The sequence below is a fragment of the Leuresthes tenuis genome, unplaced genomic scaffold (assembly GCF_036924035.1).
Source record: "Leuresthes tenuis unplaced genomic scaffold, fLeuTen1.0.hap1 SCAF_8, whole genome shotgun sequence".
Lineage (NCBI taxonomy): Eukaryota > Metazoa > Chordata > Actinopteri > Atheriniformes > Atherinopsidae > Leuresthes > Leuresthes tenuis.
The window spans coordinates 14,202,712-14,229,610 of NW_027325362.1; the positions used below are offsets into that span (position 1 = coordinate 14,202,712).

A 26,899-nucleotide genomic window follows, 5' to 3' on the forward strand; every position below is an offset into this window, starting at 1 on the left:
AGCCTTTCTGCAGAGGTCTCACTGTCTCCGCTCAGGAGACCCTCATTAGTCATCAGCTGTCAGTGAACATGCAGGCTCATCATTTCAAAGATCATCATAATAAACGTGATCATGTACAACTGTGTCTAAGCTGCAGCTGCTGCTGTTAAGATTGGATTCAAGATAAACTTTACTCACCGCTGCTGCTGCTTGATCTCATGTCTTCTCATCTAATCTGGCCACCGAGGTGGGCAATTTAAGGTCTTAGAGGAGCATTGCAGTGGGGGAAAAAGTAGAGTTAGAGAAGGAGTGTAGCAGTGAGCTGTTTCAGTTTCTGGTCATATTCCTCTGGATTTGATTTTATGTTGTCAACTTCCTTTAATTTCAGAAGTAATAATTGTACTTTTACATACTTGATCTGTTTCTTTTCATATGAACAAGCTTTTCATGAGTAAGAAAAAGCACTATCTAGTTGGGGCCTCTGGTCATATGTCAAATGTGTAAAGCAGGATTCACGGTAGCATCTGCATACTTGTCTGTGCTGATCTCATCCCACACAGAGTGAAGGATTATGGGAATTCAACCAACACAGAGGCTTTGGAGAAAGGCTTGTTTGAGGTTCCAAAAATTTAACACCTCTGTTTCTGCACGTTGATCAAACACTTATTGGTTTAGGTTTGGTTGAACTGGACTGCAGATGATCACAACCGATTTCATCAGAAAGATGAGTAAGGATGAAAAACTGAAAAAAATTCAAGTAAAAAGCAAAGACAATTGCTGCACTGGACAGTCTTGTGAATTTTAGTTGCTCAATTTCACTCTTTCACAAAGCAGTTCTGTGTCTACTGTCACTTCTTTCTGTTCTACTGAGATTTAGCAGTAAGTTTGAAAAGGTGGGGCTGGAGTGAGGATGGGTTGCAAAGCAGCCTTCGGAGGAAGCAGCAAAGGTAGGCTGGATAAAATACCTTAGATTGTAAGCTGTGTGTGCATGAGATCTACCAGTTGAATGTGCAGAGGGGAACCAGTCAAGTACATGTACCACCCATCTGAACGCCGTTGCAGAACAAGCATGCACCTCCATGCAAACGGTTATTTGAGTGGCTTCCCACACCACAAAGCAAAAAACTGCTCAGGAACAGTTCAGAAAAGCACAACAGATAGCTCAGTGTGCTGGCCCTTGCTTAAAATTCTCCAGATCCAAACTGATTTGGCATTTGTGGAATAAATGAAAACCAGCCTGATCCAGGAGGCCCTGACCCACAGCTCAGGTCGCTAATGATCTGCTGTCAGCATCCTTGTACCAGACAACCATAGAGATCCAGTGTCCATGCTCAGATAGCTCAGACCTTTTTGGGTGGCATCAGAGGAACCTTATCAGTATCAGGTTGGTAGTTTTAACGTTGTAGCCAATCAGTGTACATACAACATTATCAGATTGTAAATTCTAAGGCTTTCTAAGGCCTTTAGAATTCTAATAATCTGTTAAAACACAGGTTTTTAATTAGAATTGCTATGCCCCTTGAGTGGTTTCGAGTATAAAGAATTTGTAAGGTGATTTATGAGAGTTAGAGGCCTTAATCTCAACAGTAAATAAAAGTAAAATGAATCTATGATGATAAGTGATTCATTATTATTATGTGTAAGGTGTCTATTGCTGAATAGAGTTGAAACAGGTGATTCAATTCTCTAATCCAAATGATACATTAGATTAAAGTTTACTCACTGTGACGTCCTCCATTTGTTGCTACATGAAACCAAAATATCAGATGAGCCTGAGAACAGCCACCAGTACAGTTGCCAGATTTAGACAGGGTGCCCTCTAGTGAACAATACTGGATCTACACAGAGTTTAATGTGATCTCCTTGATCAGAAGTGAAGTGCAAACTACCGGGATTGGAGTTTAAACTATACAGCACTTAGATCTATCAGTGCAGCACGGGCAAATACAGTTCACATTGTTCTCTTCTTAACGTATAAGATGAATGTCCCCCATTAATCATGGCCATTTGTCTTCAGTTCTAAGTCCAGAGGTCAGTGATTAAACCTTGTTCTCTGTAACAAAGCCAGCTCTTTCTCTCTTTTCCATCCTCACTCAGAGGTTCAGAGGCAGAGTTGCATTTTGCCGCTACTCCGCTCTGCTTTTCATGGCTCTGATGTTGTCTGCCACCAAATCCCATCTGAATAAAAGTCAGAAATTGATGCCGCAAATCATGTTTTATGTATGTGTGCTTACACAATGAAAGCAGGCAGGAAAGTGGGCCAAGCCTCACACAGGACATATTATGGCAACAAATCAGCTTTGCACTTTCTTGGAAAAATGACAGCAGCAGCGGACAATGTGCTGAGCACAGACTGGGCACAGGTTACAATACGAGTGTTGTGTTAATGACACAGGAAATGAAAGAGATACACAGAAATTGCATTATCTTACTGCTCTATTCCTGGGGAGTTATTTTTCTGCTTCCACTGATGCTATTCTGGTGTGGAAACTGTGCTGTTGACTTGTCAGTTTTTATTATTTGATAGATGTATGTGAGGAAGGGAAATATAATGATAATACAACTGTGAGATTATGGAAATTTGTTTTATTTATTTGTTCGGAGAGGAGCTTATATGTGCAAAACTCCAGTAGAATCAGACTTGTGCTGCAGCTTTTTCCCATGTTAGTCATCAATTTCTGTGGTTATTTTCATCATTATTCAGCTTAGTTACAGTTTGACAAAAATAAAAATATTAATTTTGCATTGACACAGAGAAAATTACTCAAAATCTTTCTGTCATTTTAATTTATGAAATTGACATTTGAGTTCTGTTTCCTCTGAACAATGCTGTAAATAACTTTATATCAATTGAGGATAGAAGTTGATTTGTTAAGGGTTTGCATCAGTCTGGTGAGTAACTTATGTGGTTTGTGATTCACGTATGATTAGAAAAATAAACTTGTTTTGTCTGGTAACCTTTAGAGCTAAAGCAATTAGTCATTTAACCAATTATCTTGTCAAGTGGGAGAAAAATCAGTGGTAACAATTTTGATGATCACTAAACTGGTTTTCAAGCATTTCCTCCTTGATTGTGTTCTCTGGTTTGACTGCCTGTTAATGTTTTCTTGCCTCTTTCGTCTTCTCCAGCAGTACAAAACTGAAAATAGCACTCCTTGGGCAGGGATGGAGGTCACCTGTAGGAGTGTGGCATATACCACGTTGTTTATGTAATTACTCTTACTGCCAGAAGCAGGAGGCAGAAGTTACACACTAAAGGTTTGACCTTTTCAAGATCCTCAGTTTACAGTAAAGTGTGCAGTCGACTGTTGGAAACAATTCTGTTAATCTTGGAAACATAATTTGCAAAAATGGCCAAAAACTTTTATAGGAATATGATTTGCAAAATCAAATAACCATTGATGATGTCCCCAAAGCGTTCTTCCCATGTTTAGCACTCAGCTGAGCACTTTACTCAGTTTACTGGCTAAAAGAGTCACCTTGACAGAGATTTAGTCACGCCTTTTCTGTGACGGCAGCTACTTTCCTCTTCACCCATCATTGTTCTCCTCTCATCCACACTGCATACTGTATCCCTCCAAAGTGAAGAGGCACAGTGGAGTAAATGTAACAAAAGAACCCTGAATCACAGTGTCTCAGTGTCCAGACATAAAGTGTCGACCCTGCACCGAGGACATATGCTGATATTGCAATGTAATCTATCTACCAGCGATATAATGGATTGTAATCTCTATCTAATCTGGTCCCATTGGTTTACATCAGTCCATCATACAGAGGGAGATCTCATCTTCTGATTAGAGACAGTGAATGGACCAGAATTCTATGTGTGTGTGTATGTTTGTGGGCGTTTATGGCAACATAGTGTTGCAGGAATAATGAAAACATCCCAGATCATGTCCTCTGGCCTTGCAGGGGGTTTTATGAAAATTAAGACAAATCTCTGCAGTGGTTTGCATACTGTAAATGTGTATGTGAATGTTTATGCAAATTACAACCTCGAAAGCTCTTTCCTTATTATTTAGGCTCTGTAGCAGCGTGTGGGAATGGCTATGGGTCACTCTTCATATTACTCTTATCTGTGAGATTTATGCATGCATTAGTTTAAAAATAAATCAGTTTAAAGAGGGAGGGACATCTGTTATGTCACTGATTTAACCCCCAAAGAGACCCCTGAGTCCGTCTATGAAGGCCTTGAACCCCCTCCCCCTCTGTTAGGACAGACTGATGCACCCACCGCCCTCCTCTTTCCCCTGCTTTGCTTTATGCCTCGTGGTGCTCACAGTTACAACAACATGGCTTTCAAATCAGCACTGAAATAATCTTCTAATGGCAGAAATCCCAGATCCTCATCGCCACTTTATTTGGTTGTAGGTTGGCCCGAGGCCTGGCTGAGCTCCAAATTGAACAACAATCCATACGTACTGCATCAGATTGGCGGACACAGACGACTTTTTATTTAGTGTTTGATCTATGTTTATGATATCCGAACATCCACTCAGGAAAATATCAATAATTGTGCTTTATCTGGTCGTTTTTGTCATAATAAAACCGGTTATTGTTTTTTTTTGTTTCACAAACAGATATGACCATAGCTATTCTCCACTGATGACTTTTTCCAGTTCATTTTTTTTTTTGTCTGTTTTTTAATGGATAGGAACCATATGAAAGTAGTGTAACATTTAAACTGCTGTCACCAACATTCATGTGTGAGCCTCATAACACATTCAGCTTGTGTTGATCATAAACTGACCATAAAAGATGATTTTCTGTGCAGCCAAAGTATATCAAACTGGTAAGATTTGTCCGCATAAAAAAAGGAAAGTCTGTCAGAAAATCTGTCTATATTCTTACAGCCTACCTATTTGTGACAAAAGCTGTGAGAGAGCCCAGTCAGCATCTGTCTGTGGTTCTTGACAACAGCTCTTCGGCTAAGCCTGGCAGTTGGGTAATGTGGCACAAATGACCCCTACAACAGTAGCATGAGGGCCAAAATCAATATAGTATCACTTATCAGACAGTAACAAGCTGACCGATTACTTCATCTGCCGATAAAATGAAGAGGTTGTTGGGAGGGAGCAAAGAAAAAGAATGGTTTGTACAAGAAGATTTGTAAAAGTACAAATGAAATCAATGTGCATTTTTGGAAAAAAAAAAAAGAAGAGATAAAACCCTCCGAACAAGAGAAAAGAGCCTATGTTTTCTGTCCATGCATACTGGCAATCTTTCTTATAATCACCACATTTCAGCTCAACTCAACTTATAAAGTGTAGTAGCTTTTTTCTTTTTATTGAGGTACTCTCTAGCCCCATTATCAAAACACCAGATGAATGGAGTTTGAGAGATTTGTCGCCTGACTGCCAAGGCACCTTTCTGTTCTGGTGGCACATGGTCCGACCCATCGCTTTTTCTTTTGATTTGTGGTCTACACGGACAGATTCCCTCACTGCTTATTTCGCCGATTTCAAGCATGAACGGTTTTATTTTCCATCGATCATTGCAACTCGCAAAACTAGATAAAAACTCTCAACTGATGTTACATGAACTGCTGAAAGCAACATTTTAACATACTGCAATGCTGTTTTTCCTCAGGCCAAAGTGTAAGGGGAGAGGCCCAGAGAGAAGTGAGTTCCTGGGATGAGAACTCCCGGTCGTTCCACTGTCTCTCCCAGACCTCCAGGAGGAGTACGCTGGGTGACACGCTGAGGTAAAGAACCACACAAAAGAAATAAAACTCTTCTGCAGACAAAGCCCTTCTCTGATAACGATGACCTTCAATGTTTGCTGACTCAAGCATCCCCCACTCCTCCTACCGCTCTTGTTTCTTCTCCCTTTCTCACCCTCCCCTTTTGGTTTGGTTCTCTTTCCCTCCTTTCTTTTTGGGAGTCGAGGACACTGATCAATAGACTGATATGGTAAAGGCTAACTTTAGAGTGACATGCTGACCTGATCACACATTTATGGAAATAAGGGTCTTGTCCTCTTTGAAGAGTCTAGTTAGGGATTAAGTTTGGAATAGCAGTTGCCATGTGTGACACGATGGTGGTGGGGGGGTGTAAAAGAGGAGATGAGGGGTCAAGGGGTCAGAAATTTCTACCAGAGCCCATTTTGCTCCATACGGCTGCCAGGTGCCTCACATAAAGCAATAAAGAATAAAGATGTGTTTGTATCTTTGCTTCTGCGACAAATCAAATGTTCTCACAGTGCTAACGCAGTTTTCTGTAAACTGCACCTTTTTGTGAACAATGCAACACAGAATCAGTTATGTCCGTATGCAACACTGTTTTTGAGTTGTTTTCTGGCCAAGAACAATCAAACAACACGGTGCTCTGACATGAACTTCTTATCGTGTCTATCAGCTCAAGGCCTCACAGTAAAGGGCGGTGTTTGTAAAATATGTGGGGTGATAATAATGTGTGGTCAACACAGCAGCAGCAGCTGTCTTCCTCTCTCATTTCCACCATATCCATTACCGATCCTCTGTCTTTGCTACGCTCAGTCCGTCTTCCACTCCAGCTGTCCGTTTCATTCATTATCTGTCCTGCTGCATTTCTCACCATCTGTGTTTAAGGGTCCCTTTCAAAACACACAGACTTTGTGTCAGTGCTTCATTTTTGGTTGATACATAAACAGTTATAAGCTAAAGATTAAAAAATGTGTAAAGATGTAATGCGAGAGACAGGACACTTGTTGTGAGTTGTCACAGACATGGCCTCAGATGCTTTTGGATTTTTTCTTTTAGTACTGTGAAGTATTCATGAGCAGTCAGTGCCTAACCTGCTGTAGACGTAACTCAGATCACTCTCAGTTTGGAGAATCAAGGAGGAATTGTGACAGGGAACCTAAGCTAACAGCTGCTCACAAGGAGGCCAGCCAGTTTTCTCCTTCTAGAACAACTCAAAACTCAAAATGTTTACAGTGGATCAAGAGAACAATACATAAAGGGGATTTTACACCATGTCACTTTTGCATCAGACAAAAATGGTTTGTTTTGCCACTATTAACTTAACCAAAGAACATCCTTGTTGCTATTTGTCACAATGACTGTCCAGCGTATCCCTCCACTGAATAGCTATGACTCACAGTTCCATCAGTCTAATCCCAAAAGCCTAACAGTAAAATTCATTAAAAACCCTGGAAAAGAACAAACGCTTCCATCTTTTAAAGGATACATATTTTTAGTTTTTCCAGAAGTTGACACAATTTCCTAAGGTCTTAATGAATGGTCTGTGACATGCTTTGGTCAAAATAACAGAGACACTTCAGCAATAGTTTTTCCTGCCATTCATTTACACATGTATTCAGACAGGTTATTTTATTGTTACCTAATAAGGGGAAAGGTATGTTGAAAGAGGTTTTGTGCCTAGTTGAAATTTTGGTGAGAGATGTTGTTAAAAGATATATGAATGCACTCCATACATTCAAAACAAATTGTGGCTAAATATGACTGTCGAGTTTTCACGTTAATATGCTCATAACGTAGTGATCTGTTTGGCTGTACATTAGAAGCTAGTAGTGGTTTGTTTGTCTAATGCCTACTTATTTTACCCTCTGACACACGTTGTGATCTCTCAAAAGTTGAAGTTAACGTACTAGAGGCAAATTCTAAAGGAGAAAAACAGGGAGACAAAGTTTAACTGGGAATTATGGGGATGTGCATAGATATGAATGGACTTCCAACTGATTCTCATACATGCATACATGTATGTTGAAACAAAGCATTTACAGCAAGTACGAACTTCTGACTGCAAAAAATGCAAAGGCACAAATGTCTTTTCTCTGAAAAAGATAAATGTGCATAACTTATTACATGATTTGTAGTTTCAGCTTTTCTTATCATTCTTTGATACATCCAGGGTCCTGTTCTGTGCTGACTCCTGTTATTCTGAGCTGATGCACTCAATTTTTAGGTTATTATTACCTGTTCAGAGGCTGAAATCGAAGCTCTTGCTGACTCTCTCTCTCTCACACACACACACAACCACACACACTCAGTGTAAGACACATTTAAAGCTTTCTGGTGTGGGCTGTGTAAATGGCAGTAAAGTGCCAAGTCAGAGTCCACAAGTGGGCTCTTTTCTCTTGTTGTACCACTACAGAGAAGTTCCAGTAAAGAGAATCAAAGGACACATACACACACAAGTACACACACAGCATTATTCCCTCCACCTACTGGTTTTTCCATGGCAGCACACAACAATACACCAAGACTGGTCAGTGTTGTGCGAAAAAAATAAATAAAGGAACTGGATGTCAGTGGTCCGCACTTGTTGTATAAAAGTACTTTTACCCTAACAAGGTTCTACATGGCACTTTATGATGTCTTTATACTATTTATCCTTATGCACCACTTATGCACACCAGTAGGGATGACAATAGAAGGTATGCTGTTGTCAGCCATTTTATTTTTGTCAGTGTCTTCAATAAATGTTTTATTCCCACTTAAAACAGTGATGCTGATGTTGACCAAAAATGAAAGAGTTCTTCCTTTGCCCCTGCTCCACCTCTAACCCGTTCCTTGAAATTCGATCCAGTGGTCTGTAATCTTGCTGCTGATAAAGAAAGGGAGATGACGTGCATTATGAGGCCAAAGATCTAGACACAAACCTGAGCCTCCTTCTACAAGAACTTTCAGTCTCTGCACAACCAGTTCAGCTGCGTTATGCTTAAGTCTACAAGGTTTAATAGAATCTGGTTGTTTAGACATCTCAGTATGAAACTTTTAGCCAAGCCTAAAACGCATGTCCACACTTTATTGAGGGATCACAAGTGGCTTTATCTGTCGGGGGACAGCTTTGGAAAGCTTTGTAAAATGCTCAGGCAGATTAAACGATCATTTGTTGTAACAGTCAACAGATCAGTTGGGGCTTTCTAATTAACTTGAAAGTTGAGAATTAAGTCAGACTCCAGCTGACAATGACCTTATTAATAAATTGAATAATTAGTTTGTTTTACTCACTGAACAGGTTTAGCTACTCTCTGCAGTACCAGTTGACAAGTTTTTTTTTTTTCCTGGTGGTGAAAACTGATTTTATGAGGTTTTACATAAACTCTAAATTACCACTGCTTCAACACTTTACACGAGGCAACCATATCAAATGGTGAGATTGAGGTTGGACAGATTCGTCTGACTTTCTGATTTGCAAAATGTGGCCCGAGTGGGCAGTTCCAGTTCAGATTTCACAAAAGGAAATAATCTGTTCTTCAGATATGTCTGTCTTGCCTTACTCTTCACTATCATCAGTCCAAAGATACAAGTTTCAGTGTTGTGATTTCCCATTCTACTGACTTATATAATAGCTCTAATGAATAATAATACCCACACTCACCTTCATGTGCATAGGAGAGCGCGACGAATGGGCAACTACCAAAATGTGCAGAAACATGTTATGTAATTTACCCCATCTGAGTTTATCGACCCGCCCCCCCATGCTCCATATGAAGCGGCTGCAGCTCTTGATGTAGTCGATGTTGTTTGGTTATTACTCTGCTGGGGGTTACTGCAGTGCTTTTTATCCAGAGTGTAAAAACTGAAAACTGTTGGGGGATTGCAGTGTTCCCCTGATGCCCAGGGGCCGGAAACAGTGAATAATATTTCCCCCAAATTTTAAATCTGACGCAAGATTGAGTTGATGCAGAAAATCTCTGTGAAAGAGAAGGGTTGGTTAAATCTTAGGCTAAAAAGAAAAAAGGGGGAGGAGAACAGTGTGTGTGTGCTTGTGTGTTAAAAGAGGCAAACTAGAGGCAGAGGGGCTGGCAGACAAAAGTGGTAGAGGGGAGGGAGGACTGAGGAGGAGGACAGGGGAGGCGGTGCTAAGGCAGACAGCAGGGAAGGAAAGCTGAGAGGAGGAACAGAGAAGTGAAGTGAGAAGACAGGGGAGGAGGAGAGGACAGGGAAGCAGAATAAGGGGGCTTCCATTTGAAAGTCCTCGTGTCAGGATATGAAGCCCTGGAGCGGTGCAGAGGCAACGTCAGGAAGCTGGAATGTTGTAGTGGAGAAGTAGACGACGGGACAAAGAGGAGGAGACGACCTAGAGGAGAAGATTCCCAGCTGACAGAAACCAGACTGATATTTTCAGTTTTCTTTTTTCCAAGAGATACGAAGACAAGCGAAAGCAGCAATGCAGGGCTCTCTTTGGGGTGTGTATTGTTGGATGTGTCTACATAAGTGTGTGTGAATCATAAGTGCATGTCTATCTTAAATTCTCCAAACTCAGGCTCTTCTGGCACTGTGTTCTTAAGCAGTTTGGAACGTTTGCTTGGAGAAAAACTTTGTATTCATGAGCACCTTGAATCAATGGGAAGCCATTTACGAGGGTGTCAATTGTGGAAATTACATTAATGGAAGGAGTAACGGAAAAAAACAAAAGTTGCTTGGCACACTCTGTCACACAGACGGGAAACTAGTTAACTAAGGAGTTGGTAGTGACTCCTAAAATATGAGATCAGAATGGTCATGAAATTAAAAACAGTTCCTTGTAGTTTTAAGGGAGCTTCTTGTTTCAGAGTCAGCTGACTGGCCCTAGCTTAAAGTTAGTGTTATTTGCTCTGACTGACCCTGAAGAGTTTGGTGCAGGAAACTGAATGAGTTTAGACTCATTGAGTGTTGTCTGACCCTGTGTAATTTGCTCTTTACAGACTGTTGGGGTATTGATTTGAAATTTCAGCCTTGAGAAAAACTGTTCCACCCTCTGGACAGTTGGCCTGAAGGAGGAGGGGAAAGGAAGAGGAGGGTGTTATTCATTCTCTCTGAGCATGTACTCGTACTAGAGATAAGAAAGAGCATGAGGCAGCATGCACAGATCCACTAAAGCACATATCTAGGGTGCATCTCAGAAGTGTGACACAAATCATGTTTGTTTGTTTTTTTTTATCCAGTAGACTCAATGGGAATCTTTGTGTTTCTTTTGATGACAAAGCACTTTTGAAGACAGAGGCTGCTTCTGTGTCTTGTATGTTTTCCCTGTGCGTGTAACTGCGAGACTCCCTGTGTGCTTGAGGCCACATATTGTACTTTCTCATCAGGTTTGTTTTGGCCTGAGAGTGATGTGTCAGCAGATATGTTCATAGACAACTCTTAGAGGGCTGTCCATACACTAAACTCTTTACAGCATCCATCTTTAGAGAGACGCTTTCATGTTATGGTTTTATTCAAGAGCACAATGAGAGAAGACTATAATTACGCAGACTGGATTTTGGATCAGTTCGCACGAGTGACGTTTTACTCTATAAATACTTAAATGTTGACGTGAAGATTAAACTTGAGGCAATGAGTTGAAGGGGAGTGAGAGCGGGGAAGTAGAAGATGGGTTACCTCATCTGTTCTGAACAAAATAAATGAGGTAAATGTGTGTCACGTGTTGCAGGTTTCAACCTGTTCCAGACATGTTGACTCATGCTTCCTGTGTATGTGTGTGTATTGTGTGTGTATTTTAAGATGGCAAAGTACCTACAAATGAAAAACTTTTTTTGCTACCTTTAGTTTTTCCTCCCTTGTGACCTCTTACATTTTGGACGAGGTTTAGTTAGACGGTTCCATTTTGGATCTGTTCCCAGTTTGGTTACATTTCCATTAAGTTTGTGGGAGTCCAAAGCCAACAATTACAGTCATGCGAAAAACAAATCACACCTTCTTTCAGTTCAGTTTTACATGTCAGAATTTTAATGAAAAACATCTAGTACTCATCAGGTCTTAAAATAGATAAATAGAACCAAAACGCAGAATCAGTGTATAAAAAGACAATTCTGCTCATTGAATGCACTTGATTGATTGATCATCAGAAATAGTTAGCACAATTTGTTGCTCTGGAGCATTCAGGTGAGTGTTTACACAATGTCAAATAGGAAAGACATCAGCAATGATCTTAGAAAATCAAGTGTTGCTGCCCATCAATCTGACAACTCTAAGAATTATATAGTGAGAAAGATTAATTATAAGTGGAAAACATTCAATATAGTTGTCAATCTTCCAAAGAGTGAACCTTCCAGCAAGATAACCCCAAGGCCAGACTGTGTAATGTTCAGGGAAATTACAGAAAGCCAGAGAGCTACATCTCAGACTCTACAGGTCACAGTTAAAGTTCATGACAGGACAATTCAGGAAAAAAAATGAAAAAGTATGGTTTGTTTGGAAGGTTTATTGGAGAAAGCCTCTTTTCATTAAAAAGAACTTGGCAGCACAGCTTAGGTTGCATCTGAACAAACCACAAGACTTCTAGACCAGTGACCTTTGGACAGACAAGACCAAAGTAGAGGTGTTTTTGGTCATAATGCACAGCAGCACATTTGCAGAAAACCAAACACAGCTGATTAACTAGACTGACAGAATAGGGCAAACTGTCTTAATGTAGCTATTCCAAGTAAAAAGATTAATTGCAAAATGCAGCCTTTGTTTGAAGGTACAACAAAGCATCGTGACATTAAACACAACTGTGTAGGTAACTGTAAATGCATCGAACATGGAGAAAAATCAACCATTGACAGTAGAATTCATGTTAATTCCAATGTGCTGCTTTTAGTCCTGCTTCTGCAGAGCTCCCACTAGGGAGTGAATGCTGTTTTTGCTCACTGATACGCGACAAAAGTAGAGTAGAGGCATAGGTTCCCTATGGCGTAGGTTTGATTCAGGGTGACAGAGAAACAATGTGTCACCTAAAAAATGTGAGAAATGGATTCTAAAGGATGCAGAAAATGCAATCAAACTCATCCATTATTTTCCAGCAATCCCACTGAGCTAAGTCTCATACACGGTGTTTATGCAAAGCTTTTGTCGAGAAGCATTGTGGAGCACTGACGGAGGGAGGCTTAGACAGAAACACAGGAGGATAGAGAGACAGCAAGAGATTAGAAGTTGGCCTGGCCTCTGCTCAGTTTGCTGAATGGGTATTTTCCATGCCAGTCTGTCTCCCCTCCATCTCTCACAAGCTTACAGAAGCACGGACACCGTGTCTGAATACATCTGCACATGTGCCACTTTGCCATGTCAGATATTTTCTCAGAAGAGTCCGTGTGAATTATACATTGAAGCTGGCACAGTTACACTGAGGCGTTGCTGCTTATGTAATAGCTGCTGTGAAACTCATTTGCACAGCTGTAGTTAGTAGCATGAGGTGTGCGAGTTTATGTTTCTGTGGGTGGTATTGTCTCTGCTGTGTTCTGCTTCAGCTCTGATCAAAATCCCATTAAACCTGTAACAACTTCTGTGAAATATTTATTCTTAGCTAAGCTTAGCTATTGCAGATGTTGTGGCCTACTTTTCCTCACTGAAGGATGTGAGAAAGTAAATAGTTCTTCTGCCATAAAAAGTCGCTGCCTCACATTATAGGTCAAAGTGTTGTTGCTTTCAGTGTAAGATAACAGGCCCTTTCTCTCTGCTCTCTGGCCTCTGTTAAAATGAAACAATAGCCCCTCCACCATTCATACAGCCAAAGCAGCAGGGGAAGAGAGGAGGAAGGAAAGTTTAGGAGGGAAAACTTTTCTCTTCTCTCCTCTGTTGGGACAATGTGAGGTCAGAACTGCCTTGCTATTTGGATTTACAACAGCAAATTCCATGTTAAAGACAAAACGACACGCTCCTGCACTGATATGAAATCTAAATGTATTAAATCCAAGTGATCCTGACAAACAGTAGTCCACTGGCCAAATTAATCTGCCCGTCCGACCAGCATTCTTGGTATTTCCAGTGTCTGTGGGTTTGACCACTGACCACTGCTGGATAACTTTCAGTGGCTGGAAAACCTCCTGGAAAATCCAACATTCGGAGCGAAACAGGAATGTCAGCCTATTTCCACTTTTTACATAACTGTAACCTCAATTTCCTCTGGTACCAGCTAACTGTAGTGCTGTTAAAGGCTGCATTAACTTCTCGTGCAGATTCCAATGCCATCTGAAATGCAGCCATGTGTCAATCAGCATGAAAATGAACAGAATCATGACTATTGAAGATTTTACTATTTTTGTTGGATTTTGGAATCAGAAAAAGGTTGTGTACAGGTGCTTGTGTTGAGACAGCATGTGAAATGTTGTCATCACTGAAGTTAGTAGCAAGAAGAGGACTGCAGGAAATCACTGTTACTGGTAAAAAGGCGGCCTTGATTTGTAATACTAACAAGACTAACGTGCTAAGATGTGAACTTTAGAGATTCTGGTAAACTGATTAGACTCACACAGACTACATTCCCCTCTTTTTAAGTCTTTATGCTTGGTTACCCTACTCATTTGCAGATATTAACTTATTAAACAAAAAAGACATTGCCATTGTTTATAACTCCTCTTTGCTTTTTTGTAAATACATCAGAAGAGTCTGTGTTATCTTTGCCAGCATGTGAGCTCTGTCAAGGATGGTTTTTGGTCTTATGGGAGCTACGATCTGTATTTATGTACCATTGCAGTCAAAACTGGTGACTCCTTAAGCCATTGGAGTATAGTCTCTCCACAAGAGAGTATTTACTGTCATACAGAGGTCTTGCATACAATTGTTGGTGAATACACTGGTATCTTTTAGCATGACTCTAATGTATGTATCGTGTCAATAAAGCAGTCACCCCAAGCCCAACTGTAAAGCTGTACATCAGCAACGAATCAGGCAATGGTGACATTTGACCCCACTGACATTTGGCCAAGTTGTTGTTGGAAACCCTCCAGTATCCTTATTTTACCATGACGCCAAACCAGCGCTCAGGCCTGTTATGATGCTGCTTTACTGAGTGCTCTACAGACTTTATTTCCAATATTCCTTCCTTTTATAAAATCTAAATCATTTCCAGATGCTTGATTTGCTAGTATTTTGTAAACAGAGTCAGCATTGGTCATTGGACGTGTTTTAAATTTGATTACCTTAAAAAGCGGCGATGCTGGGTGTATACGCTGCTTTCACCTCCCTGATAGGGCGATCAGATGGAAAGATTCACTCTTTAAATGGTGTGCAAACTGTCCAATATGCACAATGTTGGTTCAGTAACAGTGTGGACCCACTCCTTCTGACCCACATACACCATTTTCTCTCTTTTTGTGGAAGAGGAAAGCTCACTTTGAGACTTTGTAGAACCTGCAGCAAAACCTGACCCAACTGGATTTTAATGGTCGAATGTGAGCATCAACTAGTTTATAGCACTTTTCTATTTCAGCCAGGAGTCCACGTACCGATATAATTACATCTTAGATAATAACTTTGAGCCCTGATTCATATTAGTTCATCTTTACACCTCTGGTTTAAACATTTTCACACATCCCACCGGAATAACAACAACATTCAGGTACATGTGTGCAGGAAATGATTTACTGAAGTTATGATGTTTGTGATTGTTGTGTCGTTTTTTTTCTTTTTGTTTGTTCACTTTTTTCTTCATTTTTACAGTAGTTTGTGTATCTCTGCAGTTATATATGAGTGTATGTGTGATGGAAAGAGAGCGACAGACTCTGGTCTTCGATCAGTCTACTCTCACGTCCGAATTGAGGCCAGATGCTTGGAGATGTCAACGAGCCAACCTGCCTGCTGTCAGACTGTGGACGCACACAAAGCACACTCCCTCATTCACCTATTCACTCACTCTTTTCCTTCCTTCCATTTTCCACTCTTCCTGTCTTGCCATCTCATTTCGCCCTTTGCATGAAAAATGTGGGCCTCTGTAGCCACGGCAACAGTTACAAACAGAGGGACAGGCTAAAGTCTGCGACAGCAAAAAGCTGGTTATAAAAGAAGGAAGAAAAAAAATAAACGGACAGAGGGAGGACCTGTTGCCAATTAGCCCTGTGCAGACTCACGTGTTTTAGAAAGCTCATTTGTTTCACCGCAGAAAAACTGCTTTAATGAAGTCAGAGCGCTGCAGCAGCTTGGGCGCAGAAACTTTTTGGTTTAAAGTTACAGTGTCAACCTTGTTACATTGCCAAAGAGCTCTGCATCTCTCTGGTCTGAGTGAAAAGAGCTTTGGCACTGACACAATAGGTTAACAATACACACTCGCACACACACTAGACCTTAAAGCCAAGCCATGTGGGGGTAGGTGACAATGAGCAACCACTCAGACAGACAGTCATTGTGTTGGAATGGAGGCATAATATAACCTCAGGTCCTTTGGCAAAACATTAAAAGGCTTCTCTCCTTCTATAGTGGAGTTGGCTGACCTCATTACAATACCATTCTCTTGCTCGTTTGAAGTTTTATTGCGGAGTTTCAGTCAGTAGATGCATGACAAATTATTGAGGGAGTACATAAGGTGTGTACTGAATGCCTTCCTGAGGTAATGTGTGTTGCTGTCTTGTCTGTACTTGTGGATACTTTTTCGTTAGCAGTCAAATATAGGATTATATGACTCATGTTGCTGTTTGATTTTCTCTTCACCTCCATTCAGTGGGATCACTGGCCCCATATTAATCAAGGCCACCCAGCCTCTGTGTGCCGTGTAAGAGCTGGGATTCTGTTGGTTTGAACAAGCTCTCAACTGCACATCACACACTTTCAGGATCTTGCCTTTTTTGGGAGGTACTGCTTGATTACTGTGAAACCCATTGAAGCGGTAGAAAAGTTACACAGATGCATTTTTTTGTGAGTGCTTCTTACTGCCAATTGCACACTGATACTCTTGCCCACATTTTCTCTGATCTGGGATTTTTTATTTTTTCCACCTGTTGCTCTCATCTTCACACTTGCTTTGCCTTTGGTTTGTCACGCTTTGGTGTTGCAGTTGAAGAGCAGGCAGATGAAATCTGGCTGCATGGGCCATGTGAGCTGGGAGTTGTATGAAAGAGGGGGGTGGAAAAGAAAAAAAATGTGGAGTGGGGCATTAATCCAGTGCAAGAAATGGGGAAGTGGGGGTGTGTGGGTAAAAATAAGCAGGAACAGGAAAGAGGATGAAAGTGGAGGAAAGAGGTGAAAGACTCTTAAAACATGGAAGTATGCCAGGAAGATGTCACCTTTGCTCAACATTAAAACTCCTCTGAAGAATCTATACATTGTTTAATTTGTTTCAATAGTCTCACCACCTTTAGGCAGCTGTTTTCAGTAGAAAAAGTCCATTGGTCAGTGTTTTCTCATTCTTAGATGTGAAGCAAGCACAGTTAGCAACAGGGAGCTTAAACTGGACTTTAATTAATTAGGTCAAATACATCTGCTTAAGGCAGGTTCAGATAAACAGGAAAGACCCTGCAATTTTACCTGATCAGTAATTTAAAGTTAGCTAAAATGTTCTTGTTCCAATCTCATTACTGTTAAATTATAAAGACTTTCTCTGTAAAGTAACAGAATACTGGAGCTTTTCACTGTTATTTTACAGTGCATTTTCTGTAGTTTCTTCATTTCATAAATACCCACAACAAAATTGGCTGCATTGTCTTTGCTATAGAGTTCTTGCTGCTGTAAGCGGAGGCAACATGCACTCACAACTCTCTTGATTCAACAAAAGCGTGCAGTTTTTAAAAGTCATCTCAGGGCACTTTACAGGATGCAAAAAAAAAGTTCAATACAAGTCCAATTGGATTATAATTTAATAATCCAATTTAGTCCAATTCGTGATAATTGTATTCCTATAATGACAACTCAAGAAAAGTAGCCTTGTTAAACAAACTAACTCTGTCTTGTGCATGTACAGGATGACGGGCAACCGTGGAGAGATTGTAATTCTGTGCTACTTTTTAAAATCATTATATCTAAGAAAAGGTACAGATATTGAAAGAGAAGGTCAAAGAGTGCCTTGATCTGGTTTAATTTGTTCAGCAGCGGAGGAGATGTTTGAAATAGGACACAGTTTTTCTCAGCACATTTAATTTTGTTTGAGATCTTAAGGGGCTCTGACCTCTGTGCTTGCCAAATAATAATCAAACTGGATTATAGAGACTTGGTTTTCCCAAGCACTCATGCATCCTTGGAGCCTCTATGTGGACTACCTGTTATTGGAAAATCCCCTAAGACCCCATCCATTACCCCCACCCACAGTCTGCCTTTGTGTCCTCTCATCTAAACCCCATCACCCCCCCAGCCTTTTCTCACTTTTCTATCTCAGTCCTTAGCCCAGCAGAGTCTATGAAACAGCTTGGAGGATGTGTGTCATCTTAAGAGGCGATCTTCTGCTGTAGAATAATGGGCTTCCTCTTTTGCACTGTTAACAGACTTATCATAACAGGATTATTTCCCGGTCACAGAACCCACTTCTGGATCTTGTTAGACAGCTACCTGGGAACTTCTTTCTTTTGTCAGTCCTGCTCTAACTCATCTTGGGCCAGTTGCTGCCTTGTGGAGGGTTAACTCCCACAAGCTCTTGGTGTCTTTGCGGTCCCTGTCAGAACAAGTGAGGATACCTTTAAGCTCTTCAGCATCATTTAATAGCCTTAGAGAGTCAGGATACAGTGCCCCTGAGTTGACCCACACACAACCTGCTTGCAATATTATTGGAGTTATTTTTGTATGCCGAATCAAATACCTGAGAGAAATGCTTCATGAAAGACTATCAGAATGATTGCAGGCACTTGAGACTTCTATATTTAGCATTGATGACTGTTTTTTTTACTACCTGTGTTGTGATACTGACAGCCGAGGAAAATGCTGGTAATGAGGAAGAAAGAGGAAGCGGTGAGGGCAGATGGAAGGATAGTTAAAGTGTTTTCACTTTCTTAGAGGAATGTTACAAGAACGAAAGGAGGGCTTCAATAACTTTAAGGAACAACCAGTGAGCAACATAAGAGGGGGAAATTAGCCTTTGAGATTTGTTGCCAGAGTAGCCAGAACAAAACCCTACCCCTGGAGGTCACGGTTTAGGGGGGGTGGGGGTCACGGTTGCTGGTCACAGAGGGTTGTTAATTCTATTATCCATGCCTGAGAGGTGCTTGTCAGGGCCTGGAGTGAAGAGGAGGAGGAGGAGGAGGAGGGGGAGACGGCTGCATAAAAGGTAAAGGGAGGTTGTGAGGCTTGTCTATTTTGGCATGGGAAGTAATCACATACCACACATATTTTTTTCTCCTTGACTCAAATGTACTCACGGAGTCGGTCTCCTCGCTCTAACTCCCACTCACTCCCTGTATTTGCAGATAACTTCAGAGTTTAGTCAGAGAAGAGTGAACTGGCAGGTATTGAATCACCCGGCTGGCTGATTATTAACAAAAAATGAGACCAACCTGAAATTAGTACAGATCAATAGAGTATGAGCTCTTTAAAATTCTGGACTTCAGGTTAATTTTGATCCCTTCATTTTACTTCCTGTGCATATGACTTCATGTTTCAGTATGGTTGAAACAAGATGAAGTGCTATATCACTCTTCCACGTCATGTACTGATGCTTTCTGAGGAGGATGCATAGTTGTGAAAGTTTTTTTAAACAAGATATTTTCTTCTACCTAAACAAGTTGTCTAAACCTTGCAAAAGAGTGCGAGTTTTGCGAGAGCAAAACTAGGAAAATCAATTATCTCATACAGGATTTAAAGTCCAGTTTCTGTGGGAGAACTAGTGGAAAAACACTGGTGTCCACTGGAATTTAACTCAGGACAAAAGTCACACAACTTCAAGACAAAGGTCCTGCAACTTTGTACTCCACTACCCCTCCATCCTTCTAATTCGAAGTGGTTTCTGTTTCATAAGTGTAGGCTCACAATTACTGGTTTCCAGTAACTTCAAATGGTAACTTGGTACTGTATGGTTTGGAAGTAAAGAGATACTTTTTTTTAAATTAATTTTCTAAGTTGCATTGTATTGAGTCCTCTTCACCTGCTCTAGACTGTAGTCAGAGCACTCTCAGTTTGCAGAATCAAGGATAAATTCCGACTAAACTAAACTAAAGCTAAACTAACAGCCACTTAAAGCTGAGGCCAGAGTGAATTTTAACAATCTAAAACAACTCAAACCTCAAAAGATGTGGGAATGGTTTGAATAAATGCTATATATAGTGACTTTTACACCATGCCTTTTTTTAAAAAAAATTTCAATTTTTTTCTCAACCGAAGAACGCTATGCATCATTGCATGCAGCCAGATGTCTCCTGCCACTGATCAGCTGTGACTCACAATTACTAATCCTAATCCTAAAAAATCAACTATGAAACAGTATAGATGAGAGAAAAGCCTGCAAAAGCAAAACCACTTACACACTTGCCAACAAATGTTCTCAAAAATTATGCTCAGGATACATTGGCCAGCCACCTTTCATGCAATGATGTGTACCAAGACCAATTTGCTCCTCTGTGGTGTCGTTTTGGTAGCTTCTTTAGCTCCCTGAATGCTTCCCTGTTTCTACAAACTGAGAGTGCTCTGATAGTATGAATTAACTGCTAATAATTACTTCACACAACTCCTCTTAAAAAAATGAAAATGCCTTTAATGATATTGCCTTGGGTTAAAGCTTGCATACTTTATTCATCTTCTTACAACTGAATGTTCTTTATGAATCTGTCAGATTGTTTGAGAAAATTTCACAAGCTTCTAAACATTTTCAGACTCTCGGCTTGAGTGTGCTTCAAAAGCCTGAGCAGACCCCTCCCATTTGACAGTTCCATATGTGCTTAACAGTTTTCTATGAAATAAGAGATAAAATAAAACTGAACTTAACATATCTGACCATTTTAAGAAATGACAACTGCATCTGTTACTTTTTCTGTAGTTCAGCACTGTGAATAGCTTCAATGGAGACGTTATCCAAAAGCATTTGTGTAATCTGGGACAGCTTTTTCCCCATTGTAATATTTTTGTTTGTTTGTAAAATGAAAGTGTTTCCATGTGTTGCCATATTTGAAATCAGACAGAAATGTACACTGTGATGCATCCATTTTGTGTGAATGGAGCCCTGCAAGTCTGTGAGCATCAGTGTGTATGACTGTGTTAGTCCTGGCAGTCTCTCTGTGGCCATGGCACCAAAGGATTATTCCACTTGGCCAGACAGGCTTGAGTTTGGCACAGCAGGCTGAGGATATGTGTCCCCCCTCTGTTCCCCTGGGTAACAAAGACTGATAAAACTATCTGCAAATGGAGGAGTTAATCTGCTTCCACTCATTGTGTTAATAATATCTGCTCATGTTTCTCCTCCTAAAAATAGTGCAGCAACCAAGTGAAGCTACTGTTCGTTTCTTCAAAGCTGTTTTGATAGGTGTGAGTATTGTTATGGTTGAACAACGAATTTCAAAGACCTTCAGAAGCAGTACACAGATGACAGCTCACAGTTTCAGATAAGGACATTCAGGAAAATCACAGAGCAGCTTCAGATGTGATGACTGTGACTCGTTCCTGTCCCTCTGCCTGCGTTGCCCTGAGCTTTTCCCAAATCCAGATTTTTTTTCTTCTCCTGCTCCAAATAATGACATTGGAAGGTAGCAGTGCTGTCATAAACAATTTGGTGTCATGGTTGCAAAGAGGATTGTTTTTAAGGGTAATATGTTTGCATGTCAAGGAAATATACATATACATATATGTGTGTGTTTCTCTGGTGTCCCTGTGGTCTTTGCTTGGTCACAGTGCCAACATTTTTTATACATGATATGATTTTATGTCAAATTTTTTGCAAGAAAATGAGGAATAGGTTATTTTATAAGGAGGAACGTTGGTCTAAATAGCCATTATATTGTTGGGAGTTGTGTAAATATTTTGAATATTTATATTTGTATGAATACAAATTCAGTGCGCTTCTGACTCATTTTGCAGTATACTGACTTTTGTTATGCACAATCCAGAGCCTGAAACTGCGCATGGCTCACATGGTGATTTGTTTTTATGAGAAGTAGTGTAATAACACGCAACTGTAGGGGGAGCCAAAGAGCAAAACAAATTGGCCAAATTCTCTATTGTTAGTTTAAACTGTTTCTGTTTTCTCTCTTATCAGAGTGTGTGGTGCGTCTGACGCTGTCAGGCTGCCATGGCTCTGGTTCAGGCACTACCAGTGAGTGACCACCCCAATCCAGGTCTCGACGTCCAGCAGTGTGGGCCGCTATCATCCCATTCCCCCTCAGGCGTCTGCACTGACCCCTGTGGGCCTTGCAGTTCAGAGACAGCCATGGGTTCAGTCAGCAGTCTCATATCGGGTCGGACGTACCAGGAGAGGCACTGCAGGGCTGCCAGCGAATTCTCCACCAAGCCACGGCGCTCCACGCCGGCTACCAGTTGCTTCCGGCTCCAGGATAATACCCTCCGCAGTGGGAGCTCCCTTGAACAACTGCTGGTTATCAGCAACCAAACACAGCCTCAAGCCAAGGTTCTTCCTCCACCACTGCCTACCAAGAAGCAGCCACGACCTGGAAACTCTGCTGGGGCGGGTGGGGGTGCAGCAGTTGCTGGAGCAGTAGGTGGTGGCACTAATAGGAACTTTGCATTTGTGAGTGATGAGGCGGTGGTTGGAGACTGGAACGACAACCTGGTGCTCACAGCTGCCAGCCCCTGCAGTGACTCAGAGGACCAAAGGGACAACAGGGCTTTGAATGGCAATATTGGTGGACCTCCTCCCAAACTCATCCCAGTGTCTGGACAGCTAGAGAAGGTAAGGAGAAGAATCTAGCTCTAGAATGATAAGTTAGCGTGACACTTGTGTTATAGGTTTGTGTCTGTGTGTGTACTAAAAGTTAGCTGAAATAACAACGATGTACAATACATTCACATCTATTATCGGTATTTGACTAAAACAATTGTGTAATTGGTTACATATTCTGAAAGTTTTGCATAAATATGATGTAAAACTTAATCAGATTTTCCGGTACGTCTTAAAAGAAGATCCAAAGAACAATTTATTTATGTCATTTATTTCTGAATGTAAATTATCCAGTATCAATATATTTGAGACAAAAGTGTGTTTATCTACCTTTCAAGATCTGTTGTGAATCTCAATTCCAGCATTAACTGCAGCTAAACAGATCAGGTAAATGATCTAAAATGATTGAAATAAGGTTCTTATGCTACTATGTAGTGTTTTTCTTTTAGCAAACTGCAGTTGGGCAGCACTGCTCTTTATGGTAAATTTCTTCTTGTAGCCCTGCGATGAAAAACGTTGTTTAGTGTTCTCGTATTGTGAGAAAGGTCTTTAGTTGATTTAAAGTTACCCTGGATTCCATTTTGACCTCACAGATCACTACACAACTCCCTCTTAAAGGGATCTTTCATTCTAAGGAGGTCTTTAATTTCCTCCATTTGTACACAATCTCTTAGACGGTGAATTTCTGAGATACTCCGAAATGTCTTTTTCTTGTGACATTATACACTTCTGTAAATATAAAAGGTTTTGGGGTCTGATGATGTTTTGAGCCATTCTTATACAGAGTAACAGAAAACCGGTTTCCAAACCTTTGCTACAAACTGCACCATGTTAGTGGCAAAGTCTGAAAATTCTTAACCTTTGAGACTGTTGTCATCATCATCATCATCATCATCGTCATCTTATTTCTGGGTCCAGTCTTCTTTGCAAGCTCTATTTACTAATAAAGTGATGATATGTGGTTAAAAGCTTTAAAAGAAAGGTAATAAAAGGAATTAACAAACAAAAAAAAGAAGTAATCTATTAAATCTCATCAACAAAACTCCTCACAGGTTCTAAGAATGTTTTACCTGGTAAAAATATTTTGTTTGTTTAACATGCATTTAAAGCATTTGGATGACAGAAATCAGAAACAATACCTTACTGGACATCTCTAAGTGATTGATCAGCATGACACTGAATCCCTACACGCTTTCTATCTACAGATGAGTTTGTGTCCATGACCTTTGTCCTATTTATAGGACAATGTCGTCTTCGAGTGCAGCTCAAGATTACACTGTGGATCATTAAATATCATAGTGAGGATTTTTCTCTGCCCTCCCAAGCTTTTAATGTCCGACTCTACCACTTAGTAGTGCAATTTCTTTTCTCACACTCATTGTCATACTGTATTATATCAAAATTGGTGAAAGATAACCTACTTAAACCAGTTTGAATTTATAATGCTGTCAGAAAGTATGTGTTATAACATTACTTTCTGAATTTTCAATTATCACAGCATAAGCTAAGGATTTGTGAGAAAATCATTGATTCTGATTGTCATCGCCCCAAGGGAACTAAACAATGCACAGAAACATTTTTCCTTTGCTTTTTTTCCTTTTTCTTCCCAGTAAAGACATTAAAGGGCTAAATTCCATACTGCACTCAAAATTGCGGGGCATATATAGGCATCTGCTTCCTGTGTGGACTTTTTATTTTAAAGTAAATTAACTCAGCTGTCTAATTGACTATTTAATTTCTGTCGATCCAGAGGGGAGCTTAATCACTACCCTGACAGGCTTAGATGGATCATTTGACAGTTACTCACCTTGCAGACACATCATGATCAGTGTCAGAGCTCACTTACATTCAATAGCGTATTCAGTGAACCCTGAGGAAGATCATTAACAAAATGCTTACAGAACAGTCTTTGTCGCATCTCCTCCACTCTCTTTTACTTTTCAAAGTATCGTTGAAAAATGTACTTGATAACTCAAAAATATCAATAAAATCAAATAAAGCTAATTTAGAGGCTGGTCAGGTGACCTTCAAACATATCAGTTATGCCTTTCTAATGTGTTTTACTCAGTCATTACTTATTTGTACAAATGAGCTTGTCTCAGTCATTGACATTCATTTTTAAAATGTTGTATTTTCAGAACATGGAGAAAGTGTTAATCCGTCCTACAGCATTCAAACCTGTTGTTCCCAAGAACCGTCACTCTGTGCAGTACCTGTCGCCAAGGCCAGGAGGCAATAGTCTATCCGAGAGCCAGGCCAGCCTCAACCTCCTGCTGCCCCTCGGAGGAGCCGGCAGTGCAAGCGGCACAAACGGTAACAGTGGAAGCTGCAACTCCAGCTCTGAGGGGAAGCGCAACTCATACAGTCGCAATGCTCGCAGCAGCCAGTCCTGCTCCATGTCAGATTCAGGGAGGAACTCCCTCTCCAGCCTCCCTACTCACAGCAGCACAGGTTACAGTTTGGCCCCCAGTGAGGGCTCCAGCTCGGGGTCTGGCTCTGGGGGTCAAGTGGAGCCTGTGTCAGGCCTGGGCCGCACCACTTCGGGTGGGAGTGGGAGCCATGGTCACAGTAACTCAGACAGCGGGCGTTCATCGTCCAGCAAGAGCACAGGCTCGGGGTCGTTAAGTGGGCGCGGGCAGCCCCTGTCAGACAGCGGGTCCTGTGGCCACTCACCGCCACCTGTGGAGGGATATGAGGTGGTGGTGAGGGAGTTGGAGGAGAAGCTGAGGGAACGGGACCTGGAGCTGCAGCAGCTCCGGGAAAATCTGGATGAGAATGAAGCTGCTATCTGCCAGGTGAGACACAATGGCCTCAACGCACAGACAAACTGTCCTCCAAGTGCCAAATAAACATCTTAATATGATGTCATTACAGACGAATGACCAGTGTCTGACCTCTCACTTTTGTCTTCTGCTGTGCAAGGTGTATGAGGAGAAGCAGCGTCGCTGTGAAAGAGAGATGGAGGAGCTGAGACAGAGCTGTGCTGCGAAGATGAAGCAGGCCTCTCAGAAGGCCCAGAGAGCACATCAGGTGCTACAGTTACAGGTAGGTCAAGTTTGTACTGAAAAAGAAGATAAAATGTTGTTGAGTAACACAATTCATCCACTATTTTCCCCCTTACTCATCTAATCTGTAATGCCTCGATTATGATTGGCATATCTTTTTACGTGTGTTAGTATGTTTGAAAATATACATTCCTATGTGCTGTCAGGTGTTCCAGCTACAGCAAGAGAAGAAGAAGCTGCAGGAGGACCTCTCGTCTCTGCTGCAGGACAGAGAAACACTGGAAAGGAGGTGTGCCACCATCCAAAGGGAGCAGACTCAGCTGGGCCCACGTCTGGAGGAGACAAAGTGGGAGGTGGGTTAAAGTCAGACACAGGAGAAGAGTCAGGTCAGCAGCAGTGTAACGATTAAAGGTTCTAGATGTTAAAAGCAATGCCTGAGTTTATCAAGTGACCTTTGTTGCATATCCCTGTCATTTTGTCTTATTCTCCCTGCTGTGTAGTTGAAATGAAATGCCACCAAAAGAGAAGCTGACACCTGGTAGCTTAAATTAATTAATTTGATATTTCCCTTTTAGGGTGACACAAAGCCAAAAAGCCATTCTGCCACGAGGAGTAATAATTGAGTTTTTTCAGGGTTTTTAGCTCACTCTAGCTCTTTCTCCCTCCTGTTCATCAGGTGTGTCAGAAGTCAGGAGAGATCTCCCTCCTAAAGCAGCAGCTGAAGGAGATCCAGTCTGAGCTCAGCCAGAAAGCAGGGGAGATTGTTGTCTTGAAGGCCCAGCTGAGGGAAGCTCGGTCTGAGCTGCAAGCGAGCCAGGCTCGAACCCAGGAGGCCCAGACTGCCCTCCGGACGAGGTCGCTGGAGTTGGAAGTCTGCGAGAATGAACTCCAGAGGCGCAAGAGTGAAGCCGAGCTGCTCCGGGAGAAAGTGGGCCGATTGGAGGAGGAGTCAGCTCACCTCCGTGACACTCTATCCAATCATAGTGGACCCTCTCTACCTGGAAATGTAACCATGAAGGGGCACTGCATGGGCTTCTCACTCCAACATGGTAGAGGTGTAGTTGGAAGGGGAGGTCCCAGTCCTGCAATGTACCGTGATGGAGATGACACTCATCTGGTGTGGGGAGGAGAGAGTGATGAAGCTAAGGCACAGAGGCAGAATGCAGAAACACTGCTGGGACTCAGACAGCAGGTACATGTTTTTTTCTGCAGCTTTTCCAGACATAATTGATTATAGGAGTACATGCTATCCGGATGGCAGCATGTGTTACTGCGAAAGCATGTCACGGGCAGTAATTTGCCACTATACTATTCCAGATGCTGGCATTCAAAGTTCGCCTCCTGCCACAAGTAAACAAATTGGATGGTCTCTATCTCTATCTCTAGCTCAATAAGGACATATTTCTTTCAGAGTTTTCCCTGCATTCTCTTAAATGGTGTGATGTACCACAGTCAATTAAATACCCTAATTCTTTCGTCCACACAGTC

The 26,899-nt window shown here is 41.3% G+C and overlaps 1 protein-coding gene across 2 annotated transcripts in view; it reads left to right on the forward strand.

Moving 5' to 3' along the window:
• The window catches only part of lzts2a (leucine zipper, putative tumor suppressor 2a), a 45,499-nt gene that overhangs the window by 15,342 nt on the left and 3,258 nt on the right, over positions 1-26,899 (forward strand). The window contains exons 2-7 of one of the 2 annotated variants that reach the window (XM_072390951.1): positions 5,569-5,683; positions 21,768-22,418; positions 24,545-25,201; positions 25,329-25,451; positions 25,618-25,764; positions 26,088-26,603. In XM_072390951.1, the coding sequence (XP_072247052.1) occupies positions 21,801-22,418; positions 24,545-25,201; positions 25,329-25,451; positions 25,618-25,764; positions 26,088-26,603 (2,061 nt within the window). In that variant the 5' untranslated portion in view covers positions 5,569-5,683; positions 21,768-21,800. Of the gene's footprint in view, positions 1-5,568; positions 5,684-9,758; positions 10,117-21,767; positions 22,419-24,544; positions 25,202-25,328; positions 25,452-25,617; positions 25,765-26,087; positions 26,604-26,899 lie in introns of those variants that run through there. The other variant, XM_072390950.1, reaches the window with a different exon arrangement.